Here is a 27,947-nt window from a genome sequence, read left to right as displayed (position 1 = left end):
ACAACAGCTCTGCTCAGCATTTTCTCAGGACTGAAGTGTCAGCTAAATTTGTGTTCAACTTTTCTGATTGGAAGTTGGTTTTAATCTGTAGTGATTATTGTGCAGGAGAGAACTTAAGCACTTTCTATGATATATAAAAATGCTATTGGAGAATGTTTTGTTAAACCTAATTGTTGTACTGTGATCCAAACAAGTTGACTGCCATAGACATTAGTTCAGATCTCCCAGTCACTACCAATATTTGGCTCATTGTTGTTGGCTGCAAAGGTTTTTTTTGCCATGACCTTTTCTCATTTTTTCAGTCAGGGCATTCAATCCTGGCTGCAGCAGCAATGGGTCAGGGCAGCATTTCAAGTGGAATGAGGCATATTGGAGTACGCAACCACTATACAACATTCAGTGCCCTGTTTGGGTCTTGCAGTAGGTGGATAGGTCAGTAAGTGATGCGCTGGGAGCAGGCAGTTGTGTCAGTCATTTGGTCATGAAGTGGTGGTGGAGAGAGAGAGTTAGATCTCGTAATTATTGAATTATATCACTGATGAACCAGCATAACGGGTAACTATCCAGGTAAGTTCTGCATAGCTAGCCCAAGTCACCAGCATTGAAACCAACACAAAATACATGCATCTAGTGTCATCGACAGTGTGAATCAGTATATTTTAACTGTAAACTTCTTGGGCAATTTCTGCAACCGTGTCTGTGTGCCAAGAATTACATTGAGTCCCAATGCTGACTTAAGTGTAAATTTTGGAAGATTTGGGCCTTTGTGAAGCTGCCAAAAATAGTGGACCCCAACACGTGACACTCTGCCCTGTAAGTTTTTTCACCTATTGTCTTTTCCCAATATAATCATCTAGGGTCTGGTAAGGAAGATAACAGGTATCCCACATATTGGAGGCAAGATTGCAAAAACACATTTTTGCGATGGCTTAAGTGATGTTTGTAATTAATTGCATTCTTTCTGATTGCTGAGGAAAAGTCTGGATTTGCAGATAATGCTTGCCACCCTGTTTTACATAAAGTACCTGTGGGAAACCTAAGCCTTGAGTTCGTGAAGCTGGTGATTTAATTAATGGTAGACACTTAGAATTATTGAATGTTATCACTCTGCATGAGGATGGCAAGAGAAACATGAGGACTGTTCAGTTTGTGGAACTGTGAAACCTTTTGATTAAATCATTGTTATCAATTGACATAATTAAAGATAGATCTGCATGTTGTACAGTGGCAGACATAAAGTCAATTACTTGAGAAACAATTTGCTTTAATAAATTATCTCGACATCAATTACCTGGTTATCAAATCTTCACATGTCTTGAAAGAAAAATACATGATCTGGGAATAACACTTCATAAGTTTGCTGCTCACTGCCTCTATAACTACTTCAGTACCCTTTCGAACTTTATCCTATCATCGCTTACTCTCATCTGGCTATGCAACCTCTTCTGAGTTCCAAACAGTTGGGTGCCCTATCCCATATTCTCAACATCTCAATTTGATTCATGTCGATGTGACTTGTCCTTAAAGCTTAGGAAACTCTTGTGTATACATAATGGAGTCAAATTTCTGCCCTTTGTTCAGCCAGGACCACCCTATCTGTTAGAACTGTGCCGGTTTGGGAAAAATTCCAGCTCCTGTCCATGAACCAACCTAGCTTTAAGGGTGTGCTGTCAGCCTGATGGGGGAAGCTGGCTTTGGCCATCAAATAAACTGGGGTGCAATAAAACAGAAATTGGTGGAGAAACTCATCAGGTCTGCTGGCTTCTGTGGAGAGAAAGCAGAGTCAGTGTTTTGGGTATTCTGACATTTCACCAGAATGAATCATTTTCTTGGTTTTAAACTGGGCTGTAGACCAGCTACTTGACCATGCGCAGTAGAGATTTAGTGAAATATTTTGCTGATTTTCTGTTTCAAATGTACAGTTGTTAAATTTTTCATCTCTGTTGTCTGAAATCTTGTGCAATTCATTGTTTCTTATTTTGTGTTGCATCTATAAAGGACTTCAGGTAAACACTTCCCTGGAAGGGAGAATGAGGAAAGGTATTATGAACTAAATTGCACTATTTAAAATGGAGTGCAGTAAGTAAACGACTTGGTGACTGCTGTTGGTATTTTTAATCTGATCAAATGTGTTATGACACACCTCTGGAGCAGATGGGGCTTAAAGGCTGGGCCTTTTAAAGTAGTGATGGAAAAGGATAGACCAGAACTAAAAGTTGAAGTTCTAAATTGGAGAAAGGCCAATTTTGATGGTATTAGGCAAGAGCTTTCAAAAGCTGATTGAGCGCAGAAGACGGGAATCCTTCAGAAATGACTAAACTAGAATCTAGAGAAAGTAAAGTCCTGTACGGGTGAAAGGAAAGGCTGGCAGGTGGAGGGAATGCTGGATGTCGAAAGACATTGAAGGTTTCATTAAGGAAAAGAAGGAAGCATATGACAGGTATAGACAGGATAGATCAAGTGAATCCTTAGAGTATACTTAAGAGGGAAATCAGGAGGGCAAAAAGGGGACATGAAAAATCTTTGGCAAATAGAGTTAAGGAGAATCCAAAGGGTTTTTACAAATACATTAAAGACAAAAGGGTAATGAAGGAGAGAATAGGGCCTCTCAAAGATCAGCAAGGCGACCGTTGTGGGGACGATACTAAACGAGTATTTTGCATCACTGTTTACTATAGAAAAGGACGTGGAAGATATAGAATGTAGGGAAATAGATGGTGACATCTTGTAAAATGTTCATATTACAGAGGAGGAAGTGCTGGATGTCTTGAAATGCATAAAAGTGGATAAATCCCCAGGACCTGATCGGGTGTACCCGAGAACTCTGTGGGAAGCTCGGGAAGTGATTGCTGGGCCTCTTGATAAGATATTTCTATCATTGATAGTCACAGGTGAGATGCCGGAAGCCTGGAGATTGGCTAACGTGGTGCCACTGTTTACAAAAGGTGGTAAAGAGGGACAGAATGTGCATGTACTTGGAAAGGCAAGGACTGGTTAGTGATAGTCAACATGGCTTTGTGCGTGGGAAATTATGTCTCACAAACTTGATTGAGTTTTTTGAGGAAGTAACAAAGAGGATTGATGAGGGCAGAGCAGTAGATGGGGTCTATATGGACTTCAGTAAGGCGTTCAACAAGGTTCCTCATGGGAGACTGATTAGCAAGGTTAGATCTCACAGAATACAGGGAGAACAAGCCATTTGGATACAGAACTGGCTCAAAGGTAGAAGACAGAGGGTGGTGGTGGAGGGTTGTTTTTCAAACTGGCGGCCTGTGACCAGTAGAGTGCCACAACGATCGGTGCTGGGTCTACTACTTTTCATCACTTTTATATAAATGATTTGGATGTGAGGATAAGAGATATAGTTAGTAAGATTGCAGATGACACCAAAATTGGAGGTGTAGTGGACAGCAAAGAAGGTTACCTCAGATTACAACAGGATCTGGACCAGATGGGCCAATGGGCTGAGAAGTGGCAGATGGAGTTTAATTCAGATAAATGCAAGGTGCTGCATTTTGGGAAAGCCAATCTTAGGAGGACTTATACACTTAATGGTAAGGTCCTAGGGAGTGTTGCTGAACAAAGAGACCTTGGAGTGCAGGTTCGTAGCTCCTTGAAAGTGGAGTCCTGATGAAGGGTTTTTGCCCGAAACGTCGATTTCGAAGCTCCTCGGATGCTGCCTGAACTGCTGTGCTCTTCCAGCACCACTGATCCAGTATCTGGTTTCCAACATCTGCAGTCATTGTTTTTACCTAGTGAAGAAGGTGTTTGGTATGCTTTCCTTTATTGGTCAGAGTATTGAGTATAGGAATTGAGAGGTCATGTTGTGGCTATAAGGCCGTTTGGTTAGGCCACTTTTGGAATATTGTATGCGATTCTGGTCTCCTTCCTATCAGAAAAATGTTGTGAAACTTGAAAGGGTTCAGAAAAGATTTACAAGGATGTTGCCAGGGTTGGAGGATTTGAGCTATAGGGAGAGGCTGAATAGGCTCCAGTTTTCCCTGGAGCATTGAAGGCTGAGGTGTGACCTTATAGAAGTTTATAAAATCATGAGGGGCATGGATAGGATAAATAGGTAAAGTATTTTCCCTGGGGTGGGGGAGTCCAGAACTAGGGTGAGAGGGGAAAGATATAAATGAGACCTGAGGGGCAACGTTTTCACTGAGGGTAGTACGTGTACGGAATGAGCTACCAGAGGAAGTGGTGGAGGCTGGTACAATTGCAACATTTTAAAAGGCATCTGGATGGGTATATGAATAGGAAGGGTTTGGAGGGATGTGGGCTGCACGCTGGCAGGTGGGACTAGATTGGGTTGGGATATCTGGACGGGTTGGACCGAAGGGCTTGTTTCCATGCTGTACATCTCTATGACTCTCTGACTCTTCTGGCCCAGTGTTGGATGCAGTACTGCTTTTCCACAAAATCCTCCGGCTGCTGAAGCAGACAGATCTTCAAAGGTGACAAGCAAATTTGTAAAGCTGTTTCTCAAATATAGAAGTATGAGCTTTATAATTAGAGATAATTAACGAAAGCAAACAAGTTGTGCTAAACCTTAGTAAAAACCTTGATAAAGCCTCAACTGGAGTGTTGTGACAACCTCTGGGCACTGTATTTAAGAATGTTTTCTAGGATGGTAAAAAGGTAAAGTCACTTCCCAAAGGACCATAGGGTTGCCCCCTCATATTAGAGACAACAAGTGTTGGGTTTGAGCTGAAGCTCGCCCTCACCACGCCAATAGAGAGGGGCAAGGTTGAGAAGGTAGGACCTTCAAGGTAACCTCTGCCAGTGCAGTAAATGAAGCTGCACTGTTGACATCAGTCTGCATCGCACGCCAGCCGTCCAGCTAACTGAGCTAACCAAGTTATCTGAGAAAGATAATTTCTGTGACAGGACCAGGAAAACTAGGATTGTTCATTTTAAGGTGGCAAATGTATTGTGGAACAAGTAGCTTCATTCTTTGCCTTAACAAGCTAAAAACATTATTAGCAGCAAAATATATCTTCTGGAAACGGAGCAGCGCAAAAACAAAATGCGTCGGGAGTAGTTACATAGTCTGCTGTTAAATCAGATTTGTTCCGTGACATTGTAAACTACAGATGTCATTAAAATGGTTTATTTCAGTTATCTCAAATTTATAACTTGAATATTGCTTGTGAAGTACACTGGTTTTTGCTTCCTGTGTTTTGACTCTTGTTAATTTTTTGAATCATATACATTTTTAAGTTTATATTACAGTACTTGCAGTAGTATAGAACGGATTTTGATAAGATTAAAATTTTAGATTTCTTTGATTAGTAACAGCTTTACACGATACAGGAATTTATAAAGCAAAGTTCCTTGTACTAATATTGCACCAATTTACCAGATATATTCCATTTAATGAAAATGGAATGTCAAGCTTAGGTTTATTGTCTGTCACGTTTCTAAGTGTGACACTTTTGTCTCTGTCTCACGCATTTTTAAAAAGTTAAGTAAATAAAAGCAATAATTTGGAATGTTTTGGGGAACCCTCCAGTGACACATAGTGTCATTTAGGATGTTTGCAGCTTCTTATTTGACTTCTATTGTATTTTGAAAGATATGGTAAGTTTCTGGTCTGCTGTATTAACTGCAGTAACGTTTCAAATGAGAAAACTCAATGTTTGCTTAGACTTAATGACACAACATCACTGGTTCTGCTGTTATACCCACCTGTCCTCCTTTCATCCAGACAATTTACAGCTTTATTGTTTCTTTTTATGCACGCAATCGCTGTGTTGCTTTATTATTCCCCTGTGTTGCTTTATTGAACATCGAGCCTGATCTTCAGGACACTGTTGGAGCAGGAGCACTTGACACTGATCTGATGCTGACAGTAATTTAATTTGCTGAATTGCCAATTTAATCTGTACCTTCCAACACTCACACCAACAGAGTTGAAGAGTCAAACACAGTCAAAAATCACACAACACCAGGTTATAGTCCAACAGGTTTAATTGGAAGCACACTAGCTTTCGGAGCATTGCTCCTTCATCAGGTGATTGTGGAGGGCTCGATTGTAACACAGAATTTATAGCAAAAATTTGCAGTGTGATGTAACTGAAATTATACATTGAAAAATTGATTGTCTATTAAGCCTGTCATCTGTTAGAATAAAGTGATAGTTTCACTTCTTTCATGTGTAAATCACAAAACCCTTTTGTGTGTGGGAGTGTGTGTGTCTATAAGGATGTGTGTGGGTGTCTGTGTGCACGTCTGTGTGTATGTGTAGGAATATCTGTGTGTGTGTGTGTAGTGCAATGGTGATCACCTGTAATGTGACATGAACCCAAGGTCCCGGTTGAGGCCCTCCCTATGGGTAGCGAACTGAGCTATCAGCCTCTGCTCGGCCACTTTCCTCTGCTGCCTGTCCCGAAGTCCACCTTGGAGGATGGTCACCCGAAGGCCCGAGGCTGAATGTCCTGGACCACTGAAGTGTTCCCCAACTGGACATTCACCCTCGGACCTTCGGGTGACTAACCTCCAAGGTGGACTTCGGGACAGGCCGCAGAGAAAAGTGGCCGAGCAGAGGCTGATAGCTAAGTTCGGTACCCACAGGGAGGGCCTCAACCGGGACCTTGGGTTCATGTCACATTACAGGTGATCACCATTGCAACACACACACACACACACATATTCCTACACATACACACAGACGTGCACACAGACACCCACACACATCCTTATAGACACACACACACTCCCACACATGCACCCCCTCACAGACTTAAGACACTCTGCACTTACTACACACAGACACACACGTACACACTTTCTCACACTCACAACCCCCACCCCAGACAAACACGCAAACACAGACAGACAAAGACCCACATGCGCACACATATTTTGTGGGGTGAATTTGTACTTGCAGAGTTACATTGCACTTTGCTCAAAAACTGTATACATTCATGTAGAACTCTGTTATCTCACTTTTTAGATTAGAATCAATCTAAACATCAGGTCATAGGCAGAGAACACAGGGGGCTAACACCTTCAACATATTGTCGAGCTATCACCATTGTTAACAGCTAACCCGAGAATGCAACTTTTAAAAAAAGGGTTTTGTGATTTACACATGAAAGTAGTGAAACTATCACTGTATTCTAACAGATGAAAGGCTTAACAGACAATCAATTTTTCAATGTATAATTTCAGTTACATCACACTGCAAATTTTTGCTATAAATTCTGTGTTACAATCGATCCCTCCACAATCACCTGATGAAGGAGCGTCGCTCCGAAAGCTCGTGTGCTTCCAGTTAAACCTGTTGGACTATAACCTGGTGTTGTGTGATTTTTAACTTTGTACACCCCAGTCCAACACCGGCATCTCCAAATCGCAAACGCAGTCAGGCATTCAGATATCCAGTGTAACTCCAGTGCATCCATCCACACACCTTTTAAGGTCTGTTTCCAATTGATTGACTTTCATTAAATGAAATTGTCAATCCTGATACTGCAAAACCTCTCATGATTGACAGTGTAAACACCTGACTATCATCCCTTAACCCCCGCCCTCAACCTCACCCCCACCCAATGGTGTTGTCTCCACCCCTCCTCCCCAACAATGCAGACCCCTCTCACTTGTCAGCACCTCTCCCACTCCCAACCCAACACAGAAACAGCATGTGACCCACCTCACTCTAAAACACTAATGTTGATTCTTCTGACATTGGCTGGACAGGAGCCAGGAATTCCGGAAGTTGATCCTGGAGAGGGTTTGGGGGAGGAACAACAATCAGGCACGGTAAGACCAGCAATTGTAAGTTTAAACTTGTCACATGAGGACTGCAGATGTGCGCACATTCGGACTTAATAAGGGTCTTGAGGCATATTAGTGAAGTTTCCTGAATCAGAGGCTGTTGCTGTTGCTGTCATTGAAAAGTTTTGGCCATCACTTCTTTCCACTGTTCTTTTCTGAGTGTTGTACTTTTAAAAAGTAATTGCTTCTTACAGATGCCACCTGAATAACTATTCTAACTCATTTGCTACCCTGAAATGACAATTCCATTTCTTTTATAGTGCTTTTAATATTTTTTTTAACCCCATAACACATTTTCCACAACAACTGTCCAATCAAATACATCTTCTTTCGTTATTTTCAAATATCCCCAAAAACCTGAACTCCGATTAATGACTTCTGTGTCAGGACGTCTGGCCTCCTCCCTTAATGTGTATAGAATTGCTGCTCATGTAAATGTTTTTGACTTCAATCTAGATGTTACACCATGCACATATAACTGCTATATAACTCTGTTTTGAGTTCAGCATATATTCAGACATCCTCTTGTGTATTCTTTCATTAGCCCATGGCCCCTCTAAACATTTTCTCTACTAAGGCAACTGCTTTCCTGATCAGTAGCAGACCTACATTGTTGTTCACTACATCAATGGACATTATACTCTCCACTTGCAGTTTGATATAATTGGATCACAATAGGTTCTGCCCCAACAATAATTTTACTTGGGTGTTTGATTCAATGTCTCCAGATTCTTTTCAGATGCTGACATATGTCCAGTATTCACATGCTTACCAAAGATTCTTGTATAACCTAAGTAGCAACATTTCACAAAATAGGAGTGTTAGATCTTGGTACAATTGTATTGTCAACATTAAATATCTAAATATTTCCATTTTCTCACTTGTGGGATGTGGCTCAAATAGCCAATACTGGGCTGAAGCGCTGGGGGTTAACATTGAGGAATATCAAAGCATCTGTAATGGGAGGGGGGGGGGGTGAAGGTAGAATTTATGCTATGCAGTTTTTTTACAGACCCACTTCTCCTGATCAGTAGCAATTAACTGTCTGTTAACAATAGATGTGTTCCATGATAATGCACAGTTAGTTTTGAATGTGTTCACATATTAAGTCTGCAGGCTGACCCTACATTTCCCTGAAACCTGGGTTGTTTATTCATTTTAGTCTTCCATCTTGCATTTCTGCTGAGCCAGAAGCATCCTTAGAAGCTTTATTTAATATTTACTTCTTATAGTATTTCTAGTTTAGCATAAATAATGTAAACATCAGCCCTCAAGGAATGACTATGTTTGAAATTAACTTACATTAAAATACAAAAAAACTGCAGGAGCATTCTGTAATTGTTAGCTTGTGCACAGCTATATAGTGCTCCTGGCACTCTACACTGATATCAGGTGTCATTTTACTACTGTATGTTTAATACAAACGTACTTTTAGAACTGTCTAGCATTTTTAAAAGAAATCCCTGGAAAATCTCAACTGATCAAGTAGCATCAAGGTGGGTAGAAATGGTCATGACTGCCCAATCTCCACTGATGTTACCAGATCTGCTAAGTATTTCCAGTTTTTATAGAGGGTCGGTTAGTTCAGTTGGCTGCGAGGCCTGTTTGTGATGCAGAGTGATGCCAACAGGGAGAGTTCAATCCCCACAATGATTGAGGTTACCATGAAGGATTCTCCTTCTCAATCTCTCAAACCACCACCAGTTGTCTCTCTCTGACGGCAGAGCAGCCCCCTGATCCAGTAGGACTGAAGTGACTTTACTTTCACCTTTTACAGTTCTACAAAGGTTAAACACCCTAAAGTGACTCTTTTTCATGTCTGATCCCAGACTCTCAGTGCCTGCTGTTAGAGTAACTATGTATAGAAGTTAAACATAGTCGACTCCTCTTCATCTGACATTTACAAATGTACATTTTCCAATGGAGCTGTGTAGAAAGCAGTAGTGGAGTTGCAGTCCTGACTTCATTTTTCAGGAAGAGCAACTGATGATTGGTGTTGAGATTGGTGCTTGGTACCATTTAAAATTCTGATACAGTAATGAGCTGTGAATGCACCCAGGTTTACAAACTTTGACCACTTTTTTTTTGCAAAAGTATCCTGCAGATGCTTTGTTTAATCCTGAGAAGTCATACTTGAGTCTTTGAGTAGGTTACGTATGGTGAAATATGGATTTATTACTGGTGAAAGGGCTTATTTAACCAAATTAGACTAAAGTAACACTGAAATTGATTACATTTATGTGACAAAAGGAAGATAGTTTGTAGTGTTAAAATGCTTTTCTATATTTTCTGCAAATTAATCTTATAACTTTTGTTTATATTTCAGAATTTAAATGAATATGTAACTGCATTAATAGCACTGAAACAAAAAATCATTGATACAGAGTAAGTATATCAGTCAGTTTTGTTATCAATTCATGAATTTTGCTGTGACTTTGTTCTCAGAAAATCTTACAGATTCTTTAATATCCTGTCAAGTTTCAAATGTTTGTCTCCACGTTTACAATTTTGTGACCTGCACTATGTCAGACAGTTCTTAGCCCTGATCAAATATGACTGCAATCATAGTAAACTATTGTGCATCCTGCTTGATGGTCTGTTGGCTTTGACCGGGTTGACTATCCCATTCTCTTCCGATGCCTTTCATTTGTTGCCCACCTTTTTGATTCCACTTTTTTTGAATCCATTCATAGCCAGAGAAATGTTCTGCAGCTTCTCTTCTAACTCCCAAACCATTGCATATTGAAAGTCCTAAGGATCTATCCTTATCACCCCTCCTGTTTCTTATCTAAACACTACCTCATTGACCTCAATTCAAAAAAAAATTAGGTTTCATGTCTATATTGATGGCATCTAAATTGCTACCGCTTCTCTTGATCGCTTCCCTCTCTTTGAATTGTCATACTGCTTGTGCAATATCCGGTTCTAGATGAGCAGAGATTTCCTGCTAAAAATGAGGGGAAACTGAAGCCATTGTTGTCTTCATCACAGATTTGTTTCCCAACCTGCTAACTCCTCTCTGACCTTAGCAACAATCTAAGGCTGAAACAGTGTAGGATCATTTGACGTATTTGACACAGAGATGAACTTCAGAGTATATGCAACAAATCATCAAGAGCTCCTACTTCACTTCTGATTGTAACATATGACTATCCTTGACTCATCGGCTGGTACCCTTGCTATATCTTTATTATCTCTGCACGTAACTATTTAAGCACACTTCTGGCGACTGTGCCTCTTTCATTCTGCATCAACGTGAAGTACTGTAAGACTGTATCAAACATGGTCTGTTCATCCATCAACCCTATTGACCTGCATTGACTTTTAATCTTGTTGTGTCTCAATTTAAAAATTCTGATCCTTGAACTTTTGTAATTTTTGCTTTTGTTGCATTTCTGATTTTACTTAGTCCATCATGCGTGGTCGCAGTTTTGATTGTCAAGTATTTAAATTCTGTAATTCCCTCCCTGACACTCTCCCTATTACTTTCCTCTTTCAAAATTCTCCTTGTCCAAGCGTTTGGCCATTTGGCCCAATATCCTTGACTCATCGGCTGGTACCCTTAGTGGGCGGCACGGTGGCACAGTGGTTAGCACTGCTGCCTCACAGCGCCAGAGACCCGGGTTCAATTCCCACCTCAGGCGACTGACTGTGTGGAGTTTGCACGTTCTCCCCGTGTCTGCGTGAGTTTCCTCCCACAGTCCAAAAATGTGCAGGTCAGGTGAATTGGCCATGCTAAATTGCCCGTAGTGTTAGGTAAGGGGTAAATGTAGGGGTATGGGTGGGTTACGCTTCAGTGGGTCGGTGTGGACTTGTTGGGCCGAAGGACCTGTTTCCACACTGTAATGTAATCTAATCTAATCTCTTTGTGATTTTGTCTTATCTTAATGTGAACATTTCTGTGAAACATCCTTGTATATTTCACTAGATTAAATATATCATATAAATACAAATGTTGTTGATCGACTGGTGGAAATACTTTTTGTAACATTGCGATGTTGCTTTTCTCTTTCCAGCCACGTTCTGACAGAATACCAGAAAAAATGTGATGATATCCTTTATTCGTACAAAATAACCATACTATACTTGTACTGGTACTCTTTGATTTATAAAATTATTTCAGAAATTTGAATTCCTGTTTTCTATTGCGTCTCTCTTAAAACTTGATGTGTTATAGAATTTATTGTTTAATTGTCAGTCTCATTTAAAGATATAAAAGAGAACTAAGTGGCAACTTTTTCAAGCAGAGGGTGGTACGTGTATGGAGTGAGCTGCCAGAGGAAGTGGTGGAGGCTGGTACAATTGCAACATTTAAGAGGCATTTGGATGGGTATATGAATAGGAAAGGTTTGGAAGGATATGGGCCAGGTGCTGGCAGGTGGGACTAGATTGGGTTGGGATAGCTGGTCGGCATGGACGGGTTGGACCGAAGGGCAAAAGTGAGGACTGCAGATGCTGGAAACCAGAGTTTAGATAAGAGTGGTGCTGGAAAAGCACAGCAGGTCAGGCAGTAACTGAGGAGCAGGAAAATCGACATTTCGGGCAAAAGCCCTTCATCAGGAATAGAGGCAGGTAGCCTTCAGGGTGGAGAGATAAATTATTTGGGTTGCGCCGAAGGGTCTGTTTCCATGCTGTACATCTCTATGACTCAATATGATATTCTCAGACACAGCAGAGAGGAAAATCAGGTTGAATAGAGTGTGAAAGGCAGACTCCAAATGGGCCTTCTTCTGGGTTTTTTAATTTGATATATAATTATCTAGCTTCCCTTAAATGGTCAATGCTATCGCCTCAACTCACGAAAGTCCCTGTTTCATCCTTCTGATAAAAGAAGCTTCTTCTAACTATTAGATTTTGAGGATTGAACCTTTAAATGCTGAAACTCCACTGTGGCAGCTTTGGCAAAATAATTTATCATGTATAGAAATAAAATATGGAGATTTGAGAATGGATAGATATAATTTATTGTCTCAAGTTTTGAAATGTAGGTAGACAATTCACAAGTATACTTTGTCAGTTGTGATATATCACTTTGATCAACCTGATGTACTATAGCGGTTGATGAGTTGCTGTCTTCTGACCACAACAGAACCACAGAAAACATAAACCGCAGAGTACGCTCTGGGCTATCTGAGACTGCTATTTCCCTTAGTACAATTCGCTTTTAAAATTGCTCTTAACATATTTCTAGTTACGTTGGTTGAGTTGGCAGCTTTTAGGATCATCTTCAAAGTGGCAGACTTGGATTTTTCTTTTACAGAGGCACATTGGCATCCCTGACAGAAATTGGGATTCAGGGTACTTTCTCAAAAGGAAATATATTTTAGTCAAGGGCAAGTGGAAGTAAATGAATACCTTCCAGAGCTGGTGCCAAAGGTGAAATGGTAGCTTCCTAGAGAGAGTGATTGTTTTTCTTCCCTTGAATGTGAATGAACGTAATTAATTGAATGAGCACTAACAAGCTAGAGCCTCATTTTGTATTTTTGATCACTGGAACTATGCAGTTATTAGTCATTTTCCACTCCCCATGTTTTTACTTTGGAATTTTTCAGATTCTAATTCAACAGTGTGTTTTTTTAGCGTAGCATTCTCACTTGCTATGGTAGTATAACAAATAAAAATAACTTTTTTGAAGAATTGAGGGAGTTTTGGAAAAAATAGAGACTGGAGTTTCCACTTAAATGCTCTCTTTGTTTTGTCTGGCGAACTTCATGTGCAATTTGCATTCACTGTGGTTGTGGAATCTTTGTGCTGCTTTAAAGATTTTGTGCTGGGAAAGCAGCCTGCCCACTATATTAGTCACACCCCTGGGTAAATTAGTCACTACACAATTGAATTTAAGTAATTTAGTATTGGATTGTTTGGAACTGATGGATTTACATTATAATCAAAATGTTATTTTCATTGAATCTTATTTTCGTAATCAAATTTAACCAAATTGCCACATTTAACAGTTTGAAGAAAACCTTTTAAAGCAAATTATGAAAAATATAAAATGCTGTCCAGTTACAATGATTCATGGCAGATTTTGTCTGTCAATGTGCAAATACATTTACGTGAGACCTATGTGGGGGGGAGGGTGGCGGTGTGTGGTGGTGGGTGATAGTATGAAGTCTCCCTGCAAAACGTCTTAAATTTTGGATGTGATACATGTCCAAGGTAGAAACCTTCTCTTATTTCACTTTGAACTACATTGCCAGCACAATATTCACAAATTGTTGAAAATCATGTTAAAAATGGTACAAAATAATTCCAACTTGTCAATCTTTGTGGTATGTCAAATAATTCATGAGAAGGAGATCATCTAATAAAATACTGTGTCACGTTGTTCACTGATTTTAGCATTCATCAGCTTCTTTCCAACCGAGTTACTGTTTAAAAGATTTGCCCTTGTTTTCCTTAATAAATTATTACAGCTTCAAAAAACAGAAAGGTGAGACAGCATGTTATTTTTCAGTTCTTGTTTAATGTGATGTTGCATAGTTAAGAGGGTTGATTTCCAGTTTTGTTTTCTGCATGATGTAATTATCATTAATAGTTTTTTAAGCATTTCTGTTCATCCATCTATTGTAATTCATAGACAAAATAAACTTTTGTTGACCTCCCAACAATTATGTCTCAATCAACAAATTGAGACCTTATCATTAGTGCAAGCATTTCTTTATTTGAATTCTGAAAGGAAATGGAATTACAAGGAATTATTACTTGCCTGTATCAATTTCATTGTTTTTAATTTCATGAAATAAGATCAAATAAGTAATCCTCTGACCTGAGGATTGAGAAACTTGTTATAAGAAGATCATATTACTTAAAATCTGGCAAAGACTTTTCTCTTTATGTTCCTCTTCCATTTCTGCAGATGTTGGCTGTTCTTGGTAATTCTTTGTTTGTTGGTGCACTTCACTGTCTAATCCAAGTAGTTTGTAATTGATGAATGAAACTGTACAGAATATATTGGATTGGCAGGATCTTGATCAGATGGGCCAGTGGGCTGAGAAGTGGCAGATGGAGTTTAATTCAGATAAATGCGAGATGCTGCATTTTGGGAAAGTAAATCTTAGGAGGACTTATACACTTCATGGTAAGGTCCTAGGGAGTGTTGCTGAACAAAGAGACCTTGGAGTGCAGGTTCATAGCTCCTTGAAAGTGGAGTCGCAGGTTAGATAGGATAGTGAAGAAGGCGTTTGGTATGCTTTCCTTTATTGGTCAGAGTATTGAGTACAGCAGTTGGGAGGTCATGTTGGGCTGTACAGGACATTGGTTAGGCCGTTGTTGGAATATTGCATGCAATTCTGGTCTCCTTTCTATCGGAAAGATGTTGTGAAACTTGAAAGGGTTCAGAAAAGATTTACAAGGATGTTGCAAGGGTTGGAGGATTTGAGCTATAGGGAGAGGCTGAACAGGCTGGGGCTGTCTTCCCTGGAGCATCGGAGGCTGATGGGTGACCATATAGAGGTTTACAAAATTGAGGGGCATGCACAGGATAAATAGACAAGGTCTTTTCCCTGGGGTTTGGGAGTCCACAACTAGAGGGGAAAGATATAAAAGAGACCTAAAGGACAACTTCTTCACACAGAGGGTGGTACGTGTATGGAATGAGCTGCCAAAGGGAGTAGTGGAGCCTGGTACAATTGCAACATTTAAGAGGCATTTGGATGGGTATATGAATAGGAAGGGTTTGGAGCGATGTGGGCCGGGTGCTGGCAGGTGGGACTAGATTGGGTTGGGATATCTGGTCGGCATGGATGGGTTGGACCGAAGGGTCAGTTTCCATGCTGTACATTTCTATGACTCTGAGTCTTTGACAGTGAGCAATTTAATCACAGAATCTGATTGGTCATTCCTCCACCCAGGGTAATTTACTCATACCATCCTATGGGGATCACTGAATACATAGCAGGAGTGAGAACTTCTCTGATCTTCACATCCCCATGTATAATTCAGTTATACCCATCTTAACTCTATTCAACTAACTCAGAAGGGTAAAAGAACTTGAAGAATAGGAACAGAGAAAACTCCAATCTGCCAGCATTCGCGTAGAGAGACAAGCAGTGTTCATGTTTCAGGTCTACAACCTTTTAATTCAGAACATCTAACTTTTTTTTTCTACATGGATTCTCCTGATTGGTTGCGTTTTGCAGCATTTTTTAAAATTTCAAACATCCAACATCTGCAGTATTGTGCTTTTTAAAAGGAACTTCAGTATTGTTCCATTCAACATAGCCTTGCATTCAAATTGGTGTATTACAATTGACGGTAGTCAATCACAGTCCTGCTAGTGTTGCAGCTTCTTTTTAATTCACAGTCTCGTTTCACCCCATTCTCAAATGTTTCCATCTAAATGTTGCTTTTTTTTTAATGTTATTACTTGACTGCAGGGATTGTAAAACACTTCGAGATCAACTGGATGAGTTGTTGCAGAAATTTGCACCTCTGGAAAAATGCAAGGAAGAAATGGATGCCATGAGGGTGGAACTGGAAGAAAAGAGGGTAATACAGTCTTAGACCTAGTGGCCTCTTGACAATAAAATAGAAATGTCCAGTGACACTTTTTCCCTGAAGTACATGCTAATGACTCAATCTTATTGGTTTTTGTTATATATATAATATATATTAAATGTATATGAGATGTTTGAGAGATTGTTATTTTGAGATTATATTTACCCTTATTTTAATGCATTAAACCTGTCCATAAAAGAGAACCAAATCTCATTTCGTAGAACATGAAATTGAAATCTATTTATCATCAGAGACTGTCCATTTTCCCCTATTTAAGAAACAAAATACTTTGAAATATCTAATGCACTTTTGTCATTGTTGGTTTTCTTTGTAGAGTTCCATCAAGATGTACCAACAGACCCATTTAGAGTTCAATGAATTGCAGCAAGAACAGGCAAGAAATGATGCTGCGTAAGTGCAGAGTTTTATTGTTGTTAATGTGGTTTGGTTTTAGTGCTTGCCTGATATTGTTTATTTGATTTTTTTTTTCTTAACCTTGTACTTTAGGAAGAAGAAGTTGGAAAGTCGGGTAAAAAGACTGGAAGGTAACTAACCATAAAATGCACGATTCTCTTTTTCTAGCGTATTTGTCTGCTTTCAGGCACTCTGCACTCAGGAACCAAACGATACGATAATCTAATGGCTCAAGTTGCAAACATTGTAGGGGGTTGCTACATTTCAAATCTTGTATTTTGCCATGTAATACTCCATTATATTGATAAAAGCTCACTGCAAACCTCTGTTGAAAGCTTATTTTGGATGAGAATCATATCCAAAATCTGGAGGCCCAGTGCTGCTTTGCTGATTGTGATCCAAATCAACACCTTCCTTCATGGCAGCGCAGTATTCCTTTCGAGAAAGGAACCTCTTGCATGCATCAGAAGCCTTTAAATTAACGCTACTCTGATGTCACATAGCCAACCAAATTTAAACCATCCAGGCCCAGACAATGTATTCCTCCATCAATGTGCATTTGACAGGCAAAGAGATGCAAGGTGGGCCCACCACTAATGTTCCTTAAAAGACTAGAAATCCAAATTACAGGTAGTTATTTTTAAGAAACTCTGCCATTTCAAAGTGTCTGGAAGTCTTGTGAAATGTGTTGGACGATATGTGAATTCATGGAGGTCCAAAAAATGTTACACTGTGACAGGGAGAGCATTGGGCTTAGAGACCTGTCCACACAGATACACCGATGGATCTGCAGCATGACAAGAAGATAGAGCAGAAGCTGCCAACTTGGACATGTGAAGAGGTTATCTGGTAGGCTAACTGTTACTCTGCCCTGCTCCATTCTTTTGAGTGCCATCGTATTCTGTAATACTTGGCTGCACACTGCAATTGGGCAATTTACTCACTGTCCCCCTTCAACTAGAACCAAAGCAGGTAGATTAAGAATCCCAAACCTGGCCCTCAAATAACTGAAACCAATCAAGTTTTAGTCTGTAGTTTAATAAAAAGATAGCATCTATTTGCAGCTGGAATTCTTTTTTAAAATGCTGCGACCCCCGCCAGATAGCAAAGGAGACCATCGTTGATTGTTGAAATGTAAGTGTTCAAAGCAGAAAGCATTGCTTCCTGTTTGAGCTGCTGGTGTTTTACAATTCGCTGAGCATTTCAAGTGAATACTATTGTTTTACTGAATAGAATAATGTGTCAACAAAAACATTCTTATGACTTACTGCAAGTATGAATACTACTTGGGATTTTTCATTTGTCTGTCTGATTATAAACTTTGTCCTTTTCTTTCTAATGAAGAAACAACAGCAAAACAAAATGCAGAAATAAAGCAATTGAAAAGAGAGAAGACAACATTAGAAAGAAATCTGAAGAAAACTCAGGTATAATTCAAATAATTTTAGATTCCAGAAAAGTAGAGCCTATTTTAAGAAATTTCACTGCCAGTGAAGAGTTTTACTCATTGATTTAAGACACAAAATAAGAGGGGGAGCTGAGAGTATTGTGTGCCCCAGCAACTGGGAGTCCTTAAAAGGAGCACATTTTTTAAAGAGGAAAATCCTTTGCATACAGAATCCACATGGGTTATTGGGTTTAAATTGAGTTAATCATCTAATTAATGACAAACTATTGGCATCCATCTTTTGGACTAATAAATGGGCATCAAATATATTTTGGGAATGAAAATAATTTTTTTGGAATAGCAATAATTCATGCAAGAAACTCCTTCATTTTATAATCTCACTAAAATGTTGTTTGATTTTTAAAGTTTTGGGAAAGCTCAGTCATCCCTACTTTCTATTGTTCTACTCACTGAAGTTACAACAGAGTACTTGCTTTCTTGCACTCTGTAGAGTGACCTTGAGATTTTCTCTGGAGCAGAACTGAAATCAGATCCTGAATGTTTGCATCCCAGCTGCTTTGAGCAGTTCCTATCTGGATGATGCATTATATCTCGGCGTCAAATCTGCATGTTCAGATGTATTTTTATAAATCCATGGCACAATCTAAAAAAACAGCAGGGAAGGAAGTTCTCGTGTTACTTTGGCCCTGTTTATTTGGATCTCAGCCAACGTTTTCAAACAGCACCTCCTTTATCTTGTTGCTGTCTCCAGGTCCTTAGAGTGCAGAAGTTGTTTTCACAATTTGTCGATATCACAACTGTGAATATAGACGACTTCGGGAATGTGTGCTTTTAACCCACCTTACGCTGCGTTGCCAGATGCAGAAATACTTTTGTTCTAGTTGGAGAAAGTGGACAAGTGACTGGGGAACATGAGTAAGAACAATCATTGTATCATAAAGTTTCAATAGTAAGGCAAGAAGAATGCGTAATAATCTAAAGTGGAATGGCTAAATTAAAAGAGGAATAATTTAAAATGGGAAGGAAAAGGTTCTAACTAAACGCAGTGGATCCAAAGCTAGGGCTCTTTGATTGATAAAGGGAGAGAGATAATATGATGAAACAAGAAGAAGATGCTTGATGGATACCAGATAAGGACTTCAGTAAGAATTTCATTGAATACTGTAGATTGGGAAAGGAAGTGAAGAGAAAAATAAGACTAGCAAAAATAGAATGTGAGGATAGGATAACAGTCAACATAGAAGTGAACCAAAAAATCATCTAACGACATGTAAACAGTAAGTGATTAGAAGTGAATGCTTTGACTGGCAAAAGGCACACCGCAAGGCTGTAATTCTTATTGAGTACTTTGTATCAGTGTTTTCTAAGAAGGTGGAATCTGATAAATAATAGTAGCCGTGACAAAAGGAGAGGTAACAACAGACTTGTGAACTAAAGGTTGGGAGTGAAGTTCCACAGGATTTAGTGTTAGGACTTGGCTTTTTCATATGCAATTAATATATGCATAAATGATTTGGATTTTGATTTCAAAAATTGCATGTCATGTAAAAAACAGTGCAGAACCTCAAAAGTATGTACAAGCTAGGAGCAGAAGCAGCCCTTGCGATCCCTTGAGCCTACTCTGCCAATCAGTAATGGCTGGTTTAATCACTCCGCATTTCTGCTTAATCCTAATACCCTTTCAACCCCTTGATTATTAGAAATGTATCTCTCTCTGCCTTATAAATATTCAAAGATTGTGTTCTCACTACCTTTTGAGAAAGACAATTGCAAAGACTCTCATCACTCTAACAACTACAGGCTAATTAGTTTAACATCATGTGGGTAAGGATTTAGAAATAATCAGGGAGATAAAGTTGACAGATGCTTGGAGAGATTTAGTTAACTAAGGAGTGCAAGTGTGGATTTACAAAAGGCATATTACATTTGCCTAATGTTTTAAAAAGTCATAGCGGTTGATGAAGGGACTGCAATGGATGTTGTCTACATGCATTTAAGGAAGCATTTGACAAAGTACAATGCAGAATGTTGATGAACAAAATTGTGGCTCATGGAATAGGAGTTCAGTGTCAACTTAAACTGGCTTAAGAGCAGTACACAGTAAGTCATGCAAGATGGTTGTTTTTCAGAGTGGGTGATTGTAGAGAGTTATGCTGTCCAAGTGTCAGTACTGGGAACACTGCTGTTTTGATACACAGGAATGACTTGGGGAGTTAAGTATTGAAATACTAAATTTCAAGTTTTGCCAGTGAATATCAAACTATGAAGAGTGGCAAACAGTTGGGAAAATACTAATCAAATGCGGTAGGACATAGGTCAGTAGAATGGGCAAACAGGTGGCAGATGGAATTTAGTACAAAGATTGTGAGATAATGCTTTCTGACAGAAAGGATAGAGAAGGAGCATACTTTTAATGGCATAAATTTAAAGAGAGCAGGAACAGAGGAACAGGCAGGGGATGAAGTGGTCATGCATGTAAGCAGAACTTTGAAGGTAGCAGAATGTATCTAGAGTATGGTTGTTAAAGTGTATGTGATTGAGGGATTCGCAAATAGATACATTGAGTTCAAAAGCTGGAAATAATGCTGAACATTTGAAGCTCTGTTAGGCAGACCACAACACGAGTATTGATCCAGTCTGGTCACCACTTATGAGGAAGGATGTCTGTATCCTTGAGAAGCTGCAAAAGAGATTTAGCACAACCTTTCCAGGAAGGGAGTATTTAACCAGAAGATGAGATTGGCAAAGCTAGGATTATTCACCATGGAGAAAAAGGCATTGAAGAGAGATTTGAAAGACTATATACAAATTTATGACCGATTTGGATAAAGTAGACCAAGCAAAACTGTTCTCAAAAGCTTATACACAGGAATAGGAACGTTGCTTTGAGATTTGGGCAAGAACTACAGGAGAAAAGTGCAGAAGAGCATTTTTGTACAGAAAGTGGTAATGGCCTGAAACTTGTTTCCCATGAGAGTGGTGGAAGCAGATCAATGATTTGAAAAGGATGTTGGGTGGTCCTTGAAAACAACAAACTGGCAAGACTCTGGGATATTGTTGAGGTATGGGATTGTTTCATGGAGAGCTGGCTTGATAAGCCAAATGGCTTCCTCCTATGCCATAAATTACAGAAACTATGATTTGAAAACTAATTCATTGGCTATGAAGCAAATTGAAACATCTTAGTCACAAAACACATCATATAAATGTAAATTGTATGATTTGTATGGTTTTTCACTCTAAAGTAGAGAACAATGCTAAATCCCACATATCCAGGAAGGGTGAGAGAGATCGGCACCTAGGCCAGGAGGCTTTTGTGGATATACCCATTTCAAACACGTATGCTGTTTTGGAAAATGTAGGGGGTGATGGATTCTCAGGGGAACGTAGCACAAACAGCCAAGTTTCTGGTATTGAGACTGGCTCTAATGCACGTCGACTTCCAAGAGATCAATTGTGTTAGGGGATTCTGTAGTCAGAGGTACAGACGGACATTTCTGTGGCCAGCAGAGAAAAAGCAGAATGGTATGTTGTTTCCCTGGTGCCAGGATCAAGGATGTCTCAGAGAGGGTGCAGAATGTTCTCACGGGGGAGAGGGGCCAGCAGGAAGGTCATTGTCCACATTGGAACCAACGATATTGGAAAGGAAAAGGTTGAGACTCTGAAGGGAGATTACAGAGAGTTAGGCAGAAATTTAAAAAGGAGGTCCTCAAGGGTAGTAATATCTGGATTACTCCCAGTGCTACGAGCTAGTGAGGGCAGGAATAGGAGTTTAGAGCAGATGAATGCATGGCTGAAGAGCTGGTGTATGGGAGAAGGATTCACATTTTTGGATTATTGGAATCTGTTTTGGGGTAGAAGTGACCTGTACAAGAAGGACGGATTGCACCTAAATTGGAAGGGGACTAACATACTGGCAGGGAGATTTGCTAGAACTGTTTAGGAGGATTTAAACTAGTAAGGTGGGGCGGGGGGGCAGTGGGACCCAGGGAGATAGTGAGGAAAGAGATCGATCTGAGACGGGTACAGCTGAGAACAGAAGTGAGTCAAACAGTCAGGGCAGGCAGAGACAAGGTAGGACTAATAAATTAAACTGCATTTATTTCAATGCAAGGGGCCTAACAGGGAAGGAAGATGAACTCAGGGCATGGTTAGGAACATGGGATTGGGATATCATAGCAATTACAGAAATATGGCTCGGATGGGCAGGACTGGCAGCTTAATGTTCCAGGATACGAATGTAGAGGAAGGATAGAAAGGGAGGCAAGAAAGGAGGGGGAGTGGCATTTTTGATAAGGGATAGCATTACAGCTGTGCTGAGGAAGGATATTCCTGGAAATACATCCAGGGAAGTTATTAGGGTGGAACTGAGAAATAAGAAAGGGATAATCACCTTATTGGGATTGTATTGTAGACCCCCCCTAATAGTCAGGGAAATTGAGAAACAAACTTGTAAGGAGATCTCAGCTAACTGTAAGAATAAAAGAGTAGTTATGGTTGGGGATTTTAACTTTCCAAACGTCGACAGGGACTGCCATAGTGTTAAAAGGTTTAGATAGAGAGGAATTTCTTAAGTGTGTACAAGACAATTTTATGATTCAGTATGTGAATGTGCCTACTAGAGAAGGTGCAAAACTTGACCTACTCTTGGGAAATAAGGCAGGGCAGGTGACTGTCAGTGGGGGAGCACTTTGGGGCCAGCGACCACAATTCTATTCGTTTTCAATTAGTGATGGAAAAGGATAGACCAGATCTAAAAGTTGAAGTTCTAAGTTGGAGAAAGGCCAATTTTGACGGTATTAGGCAAGAACTTTCAAAAGTTGATTGGAAGCAGATGTTCGCAGGTAAAGGGATGGCTAGAAAATGGGAAGCTTTCAGAAATGAGATCACAAGAATCCAGAGAATCCAGGGTGAAAGGGAAGGCTGGTAGGTATAGGGAATGCTGGATGACTAAAGAAATTGAGGGTTTGATGTCAGGTACAGACAGGATAGATCGAGTGAATCCTTAGAGTATAAAGAAAGTTGGAGTATACTTTAAAGGGATATCAGGAGGGCAAAACGGGGACATGTGAAAGCTTTGGCAAATATAATTAAGGAGAATACAAAGGGTTTTTACAAATATATTAAGGACAAAAAGGTAACTAGAGAGAGAATAGGGCCCCTCAAAGATCAGCAAGGCGGCCTTTGTGTGGAGCTGCAGAAAATGGGGGAGATACTAAATTAATATTTTGCATCAGGATTTACTGTGGGAAAGGATATGGAAGATATAGACTGTAGGGAAATAGATGGTAACAGCTTGCAAAATGTCCAGATTACAGAGGAAAAAGTGCTGGATATCTTGATGAGGACAGAGCAGTAGGTGTGATCTATATGGACTTCAGTAAGACATTCGACAAGGTTCCCCATGGGAGACTGATTAGCAAGGTTTGATCTCATGGAATACAGGGAGAACTAGCCATTTGGATACAGAACTGGCTCAAAGATAGAAGACAAGAGCGTGGTGGTGGAGGGTTGTTTTTCAGACTGGAGGCCTGTGACCAGTGGAGTGCCACAAGGATCGGTGCTGGGCCTTCTACCTTTTGTCATTTACATAAATGATTTGGATGTGAGCATAAGAGGTACAGTTAGTAAGTTTGCAGATGACACCAAAATTGGAGGTGTAGTGGACAGCGAAGAGGGTTACCTCAGATTATAACGGGATTTGGACCAGATGGACCAATGGGCTGAGAAGTGGCAGATGGAGTTTAATTCAGATAAATGCGAGGTGCTGCATTTTGGGAAAGCCAATCTTAGGAGGACTTATACACTTAATGGTAAGGTCCTAGGGAGTGTTGCTGAACAAAGAGACCTTGGAGTGCAGGTTCATAGCTCTTTAAAAGTGGAGTCGCAGGTAGATATAATAGTGAAGAAGGCATTTGGTATACTTTCCTTTATTGGTCAGAGTATTGTGTACAGGCGTTGGGAGGTCATGTTGCGGCTGTACAGGACATTGATTAGGCCACTGTTGGAATATTGCGTGCAATTCTGGTCTCCTTCCTATCGGAAAGATGTTGTGAAACTTTAAAGTGTTCAGAAAAGATTTACTAGGATGTTGCCAGAGTTGGAGGATCTGAGCTACAAGGAGCGGCTAAACAGACTGGGGCTGTTTTCCCTGGAGCGTCGGAGGCCGAGGGGTGACCTTAGAGGATTACAAAATTACGAGGGGCATGGGTAGGATAAATAGGCAAAGTCTGTTCCCTGGGGTCAGGGAGTCCAGAACTAGAAGGCATAGGTTTAGGGTGAGAGGGGAAAGATGTAAAAGAGATCTAAGGGGCAACTTTTTCACACAGAAGATTGTACGTGTATGGAATGAGCTGCCAAAGGATGTGGTGGAGGCTGGTACAATTGCAACATTTAAGGGGTTTGGAGGGATATGGGCCGGGTGCTGGCAGGTGGGTCTAGATTGGGTTGGGATATCTGGTCGTCATGGGCGGGTTGGACCGAAGGGTCTGTTTCCATGCTGTACATCGCTATATCCCGGCCTTCACTTTTTATCGTTTCTAAGTCAGTCTTCATTGCACACTATCTTGTGCTGAATATTTTAAAAATAAGATTCCATTAGTATCAACTATGCTTCAAATCAAATGGCTCTTTATTTCAATTAGATGTGAGTGCTTGGGGTTTGAGAATGGAGAAACAAAAATTAGGACAAGCGTGCTTGAACCGTAAATGTTGTTTTCTAACTGTAGGTTGTCATTATGGAAGCACCTCTACCAATCAGAGTCCGCTTGCCAACTAAACAGCATTTTCTTCTCATACAGTATAAAATGTTTGGTTTTCCTTTATGTCAGTATTTCTTGGGAATTGTCCTGATGAGAACAAATCAAGAAACTTAGGCAAAATCTGATGTTTTACAGCAATTCTAAGCAACTGTTACGATTTTCAGTAAATGTAACATCAACAGACAGTGAGTTCACTTAATGAGTAATGTGTTAAAATAGGGTTAAATCTCTAAATTTGCCGCTGGCAACAATATGCAGTAAGACAGGGAATAATGGGATGCCACAACATCATACAGCAAAGAAACAGACCCTTCAGTCCAACCAGTCCATGCTGACCATAATCCCAAATTATACTAGTCCCGCTTGCCTGCTCCTAACTCTTATCCCTCCAAATCTTTCCTACTCATGTACTTATCCAAAAATTATGCCAAGTTCTTGGCATTTCTAACTAAGTTATAGGGCAGCTTCTTTGCATATAAAAGGATGGTACTTCAATATTTTTGAGGTTGATACATGTGTTTTCCAAATCAACAGGAAAAGTTGACACTTCAGCAGAAGAATGGTATAAAAGGTAAATTTCACACTTTTTTTTATTGTGATGACTTTTATTTACTATTTGTACACAAGTGCATGTTTTTACAATTTATGTAATATGATATCTTCTAGTTCTGAAAGATGCACAGACACAGAATGTCCTGCAGGATGTTGCAACAAGAATTGACACCAGTAAGTAAATCAGCAACTCAGTAAATTTTGTGCACCTTTTTAATTTTCTGATTTTCTAATGAGCCTGTTCAGAGATGTTATTACATCCCTCTGGAGCAGGTTGGACTTGAACCCCTGCCTCCTGGTTGAGGGGTGGGGACACTACCAGTGAGCCACAAGAGGGCCTCTTTCTTTTGAATGGAGATGGAGCCGAGATGCCAGTCACTGCCCCAATACCCCCCTGAGGGGGAGCATTTTTTAATGATGTTTCAGTATTGATTGTAACAGGATGTTTGACCTTGGATAAGAATAGTCATTGGTGAAGAGTTTGTTTGCATCACTTATCACGTTGCTGCAAACAGCCAAAAGTAAATCTGCCTTTCTTGCATTGATGATCTGCATCTCTACTTATTTAAATGCTGAGATTTTCTTTTAAAGAAAGAAATTTCTGGGACCGATAAAGGATGTCCTAAGATGCATATAGTGTGAACTTGTTGATTATATTTAATTACATGTTGAACATGCTATATTTTATCTGGGTAATCAGGAAATATTTTAAATATTTTGATGCATCAGGTGATAATTGGAAAGTGATGAGGATGTGTATTTAAATGGATGTTTCACAAAAATCACAAAAAAAATTGAATTGAAGGTGTTGTTTTGGCTGCTCCCTTTATACGTCAGAAAAATGACTGACACATTTGGTTCACTTTAGAGAAGGAAATCATACCTAGTCTGGCCTGTGTGTGACTCCAGATCCATAGAAATATGGTTGACTCTTAACTTTCCTCTGGGTAATAAAGCCAGCGAGACCCTCATCCAACAGTGTTTTTTTAAAAAAAGTTATTGATGTGGATTTTATTTACTGTCTTTTTTCCAAAATGCTTTAATTACCCAAATATATAAAAGAAACTCTGGAAGCTATCAGCAGGTGAATTAATAAATGTAGTCATTAAATCTAGAATTGAATGTTGATAATCCATAATAAACACTTTTATTAAATAACTATCTACTTCACTGAAGTGCTTTTAGGGAGGAAACTTATCATACTTACTTTTTGTCGTCTTTACATGATTCCATACCACAGCAAAGTGGTTGACACTTAAGTGCTCTTTGATGTGGCCTGGCAAGCCATTCAGGTATACCAAACTGCTACACAAAAGTCATACCACATGGTCTGCAGTGGTTGAAGTAGACTGCTCATCACCACCTTCTTGAAGACTGCTAGGGGTAGACAACAAACGCTGGCCTCGATAGTGACACCAACATCCCTTGGGAAAAGAAATATATACATTGGAAACTGTCCACTGTTCGAATGTTCTGCTAATTATTCTATCCTAATAGTGAATGTTCAGACAACCAGGTCCTTTAATTTTTTTCACTATGTACTGTTGGCAGGAAAGATGCCCGCATGAAGCAAACATTGAAAAAACTACACCAAATATTCATAAATGAATGCTTGATCTCCTCTTTCCCATTTTATAAGTCCAACTTGGTGACTGTCTGTTTACTGTTGATTGTATCCATAGATAAAGTAAAAGTGTTACTCGAAGAAATATGGAAGTGTATTGAAAAACCCAGTGTACAAGAGAAGCCAAACAAGAGCCCAGGTACGGTGCATCTAATTTGGATTGTTTGACTCTGCTATTTAATGTAAAAGCAACAGTATTAACCTTTTAAAGAGTGGTAACAACACAGAAGTAGACCATTTCGCCCCTCAAATCCACAGAGCTGTCTGGCAAGAGCAATCCAGCTCGACCCACTCTCTCACTCATTCTCTCTAAACCTGCACGCTATTGATGCTTATCCACTTCCCTTTTGAAAGCCACAATTTAATCTGCCATCACCACCCTCTCAGTGCATTGCAAATCTGAAACAATCAATATTAAAATTGTTTTCTCTTTGCCTTTCATCTTTCGTATGTGTCTTTTAGTTCTTAACGTGTCCATCCGAGAGAGCGATTTTTCTCTCAGTTCTGTCAAAACCCTGAATAATTTTGAACATTTCCAGCTATCAAAACCATACTTCTCTTTAAGGAGAATATCATCAGTCTCTCCTTGTAAACAATGACCTTCATCCCTGGAATATCCATATATATCTTGTCTTTTCCCCTCTGTACTCATGCATAAAATTCTGACTTTCATGGTTCCCGCAAGGAATAAGTTAGGGCAATGTACGAAAACCATCTCCTCTCTAATAGTAGCAGAATGTTCTGATGTTGTTTTGTCTGCCATTCTTTAATTCCAACTTTTCCAAGACCATTCCACTCAGAACTAAATCCAGCAATCCATTCATTCTCATAGGATGAAATGCACTGATCGTGAAAATACTCCCAAGCACTCAAGAAAACTCTTTCCCCCTTTCTACGCTATTGCTTT

General features: G+C 39.7%; 1 protein-coding gene across 4 annotated transcripts in view; it reads left to right on the top strand.

Annotated features, from left to right (window-relative positions):
* The window catches only part of ice1 (KIAA0947-like (H. sapiens)), a 76,131-nt gene that overhangs the window by 9,876 nt on the left and 38,308 nt on the right, over positions 1–27,947 (top strand). For 2 of the 4 annotated variants that reach the window (XM_043689637.1, XM_043689636.1), the window contains exons 2-12: positions 7,705–7,767; positions 10,109–10,167; positions 11,799–11,833; positions 14,197–14,215; positions 16,161–16,272; positions 16,616–16,692; positions 16,789–16,826; positions 18,040–18,122; positions 25,399–25,435; positions 25,531–25,590; positions 27,099–27,179. In XM_043689637.1, the coding sequence (XP_043545572.1) occupies positions 7,705–7,767; positions 10,109–10,167; positions 11,799–11,833; positions 14,197–14,215; positions 16,161–16,272; positions 16,616–16,692; positions 16,789–16,826; positions 18,040–18,122; positions 25,399–25,435; positions 25,531–25,590; positions 27,099–27,179 (664 nt within the window). Of the gene's footprint in view, positions 1–7,704; positions 7,768–10,108; positions 10,168–11,798; positions 11,877–14,124; positions 14,216–16,160; positions 16,273–16,615; positions 16,693–16,788; positions 16,827–18,039; positions 18,123–25,398; positions 25,436–25,530; positions 25,591–27,098; positions 27,180–27,947 lie in introns of those variants that run through there. The other 2 variants (XM_043689639.1, XM_043689640.1) reach the window with 2 other exon arrangements.

The sequence above is a fragment of the Chiloscyllium plagiosum genome, chromosome 5 (assembly GCF_004010195.1).
Source record: "Chiloscyllium plagiosum isolate BGI_BamShark_2017 chromosome 5, ASM401019v2, whole genome shotgun sequence".
Taxonomy (NCBI): domain Eukaryota; kingdom Metazoa; phylum Chordata; class Chondrichthyes; order Orectolobiformes; family Hemiscylliidae; genus Chiloscyllium; species Chiloscyllium plagiosum.
The sequence above is the reverse complement of the archived record's forward strand: the minus strand, read 5'-3'. Positions and strand labels throughout refer to the sequence as shown.